General features: G+C 47.2%; 1 protein-coding gene across 1 annotated transcript; it reads right to left on the reverse strand.

Annotated features, from left to right (window-relative positions):
- Window positions 1–1397: 1397 nt before the first annotated feature.
- On the reverse strand, window positions 1398–1754 carry LOC127577577 (histone H2B 1/2-like). Its single transcript, XM_052028815.1, has one exon. The coding sequence runs from the start codon at window positions 1752–1754 to the stop codon at window positions 1398–1400; it is 357 nt and encodes a 118-aa protein (XP_051884775.1).
- Between the last annotated feature and the right edge of the window lie 1042 nt (window positions 1755–2796).

Raw genomic sequence — 2796 nt, forward strand, 5'->3', positions numbered from 1 at the left:
TGAATGAATGAAGTAAACAGGCAAATGGAACTTATCAAGGACAACCTACATCATGCTGTGTGCAAAACAATCATGTAAGATGGGATTGATTCAGAGCAGATCCGACAGTGATAAACTGGGGCATCCACGAGGCACTGTGAACCACCAGCAGAAGTATACACTGTCACAAGCTGTAACCTCATGGCCCCACATTTTGCACAGCCCATCACTGCTGTCAAGCCTGTGGATCAACTGTGGCTTAATAAGGAGTATGGAATGGCTTGCTGGGAGCAGTGCCAACCATACCTAAAAATGATGAGGTGTCAACTCAATGAGGCTGCAGTACAGGACCACACACTGCCAAACAGAAAGAGCGGCATGTGTTAGATCGAGCCAAGTGATCTCACAACCAACAGATCAGATTGAAATTCTGTAAAACTACAACCTCTAAAATGGTGGTGGGTGATTAATGGAAGGAAGGGAATATCCCCATCCCCACTGGTAGTGGGCCCAGCATGTGAGTGTGAAAGACAAGGCTGAAGGTTCATATTCAGACAGAGTGTCGAGTAGGTGATCCATAAGACCATAAGACAAAGGAGCAGAAGTCGGCCATTCGGCCCATCATGTCTGCTCCGCCATTCTATCATGAGCTGATCCATTCTCCCATTTAGTCCCACTCCCCCGCCTTCTCATTATAACCTTTGATGCCCTGGCTACTCAGATACCTATCAATCTCTGCCTTAAATACACCCAATGACTTTGCCTCCACAGCCGCCCGTGGCAACAAATTCCACAGATTCACCATTCTCTGGCTAAAGGAATTTCTCCGCATCTCTGTTCTGAATGGGCGCCCTTCAATCCTGAAGTCGTGCCATCTTGTACTAGACACCCCTACCATGGGAAACAACTTTGCCACATCTACTCTGTCCAGGCCTTTTAACATTCGAAATGTTTCTGTGATGTCCCCCCTCATTCTTCTGTACTCCAAGGAGTACAGCCCAAGAGCTGTCAAACATTCCTCATACGTTAACCTTCTCATTCCTGGAATCATTCTAGTGAATCTTCTCTGAACCCATCTCTGCTTCCTCCCGAGATCCCCACCGTCACAGAAGCCAGTCTCCAGCCAATTCGATTCACTCAATGGCCTAGAGCACTGGATACAGGAACGGGTGATGGGACCCAGCTGTAGTACTGGAAACCTGAGCTCCAGAACTAGCTGTTCTTCTATTCAAATGTTCCAGTACAGTTACACTGGATACAGGAATGGGTGATGGACCCAGCTGTAGTACTGGAGACCTGTCCTTCAGAACTAGCTGTGCTTCTAGTCAAGTGTTCCAGTACAGTTACAAACACAGGCAGCTGCCTGACAAAGTAGAGAATTGGATTTTCAGTTTGGTTTGTCAGCACTCTGCAGAGCTTCACTTGGAGCTGGTGTACTTGGTCATCGCCTTTGTTTCTACTGACACAACGTGCTTGGCCAGCTCCCCTGGGCAGCAGCAGGTGCATGATGGTCTGGATCTCCCAGGAGCTGATGGTTTGTTGTAATGGGCCAGGTGGGAAGCCTCACCCGGGATGCACTCAAAAATATCGTTCAAAAAGGAGTTCATGATGTTCATGGCCTTGGGGGAGATGCCGGTGTCGGGGTGAATCTGCTTCGTCACTTCGTAGATGTAGTTGGAGTTAATCTCTTCCTCAGCCTCCAGCGCTTCTTGCCCGCCTTTGGGTAAGGATTTCCTGGGGCTCTTCTTAGGAGCTGGTTTCTGCTGCTCAGCCATTTCTTCAGTGGATTTCAAAGTCCAGACTCAGTCTGTTCACAGAAAGCAGGACAAATCCACTCTGGCTAATGACTGCCTCATCAGTTTACTCTCAATCCTCCTCAAAGTGATGGAATGTGTCATCGCCAGTGCTATCACGTGGCACTTGCCAATAACATGTCCAGTCTGAGTTACACCTGGATCACTTGGCTGCAGATCCCGTCACAGCCTTGGTCCAGACATGGAGTCCATGTGGAGTTTACACACTTCCTCTGTGACTGCGTGGGTTATCCCCAGTGCTCCAATTTCTTCCCACATCCCAAAGATGTGCAGGTAAATTAATTACTGTAAATTATCCTTTAGTGTAAGTAACTGACAAAAGAATCAAATGGGAGTTGACGGGCATGAGACACAATAGGTTGTATCGGTACATGGGGCATAGAGGAACCACTCTGCTAGGAGCTGGCATGGACTTGATGGGCCAAATGGCGTCTTTATATGCTGCGATAGGAAGTAATTAAGTGATATGAGGAAAAACTGCAACTTTTCTGCCTGTGACCAAAAGAAACTGCAGAGAGTTGTGGACACAGCCCAGTGCATCATGGAAACCAGCCTCCCCTCCATGGACTCTGTCTACGCTTCTTGCTGCCTTGGTAAAGCAGCCAACATAATCAAAGACCCCATCCTCCCCAAACATTCTCTCTTCTCCCCCCCCCCTTCCATCGGGGAGAAGATACAAAAGCCTGAAAGCCGGTACCACCAGGCTCAAGGACAGCTTCTATCCCGCTGTTTTAAGACTATCGAATGGTCCCTTAGTATGATAAGATGGACTCTTGACCTCACAATCTAATTCATTATGACCTTGCACCTTACTGTCTGCCTGCACTGCACTTTCTCTGTAACTGTAACACTTTATTCTGTATTCTGTTGTTTTCCCTTGTACTACCTCGATGTACTATAGAAATGATCTGTAAGGACGGCAGGCAAAACAAGTTTTTCACTGCACCTCAGTACATGTGATAATAATAAACCAATTTACTGATTACTAATTTGAAAAACTGAC

The sequence above is a fragment of the Pristis pectinata genome, chromosome 14 (assembly GCF_009764475.1).
Source record: "Pristis pectinata isolate sPriPec2 chromosome 14, sPriPec2.1.pri, whole genome shotgun sequence".
NCBI classification, from domain to species: domain Eukaryota; kingdom Metazoa; phylum Chordata; class Chondrichthyes; order Rhinopristiformes; family Pristidae; genus Pristis; species Pristis pectinata.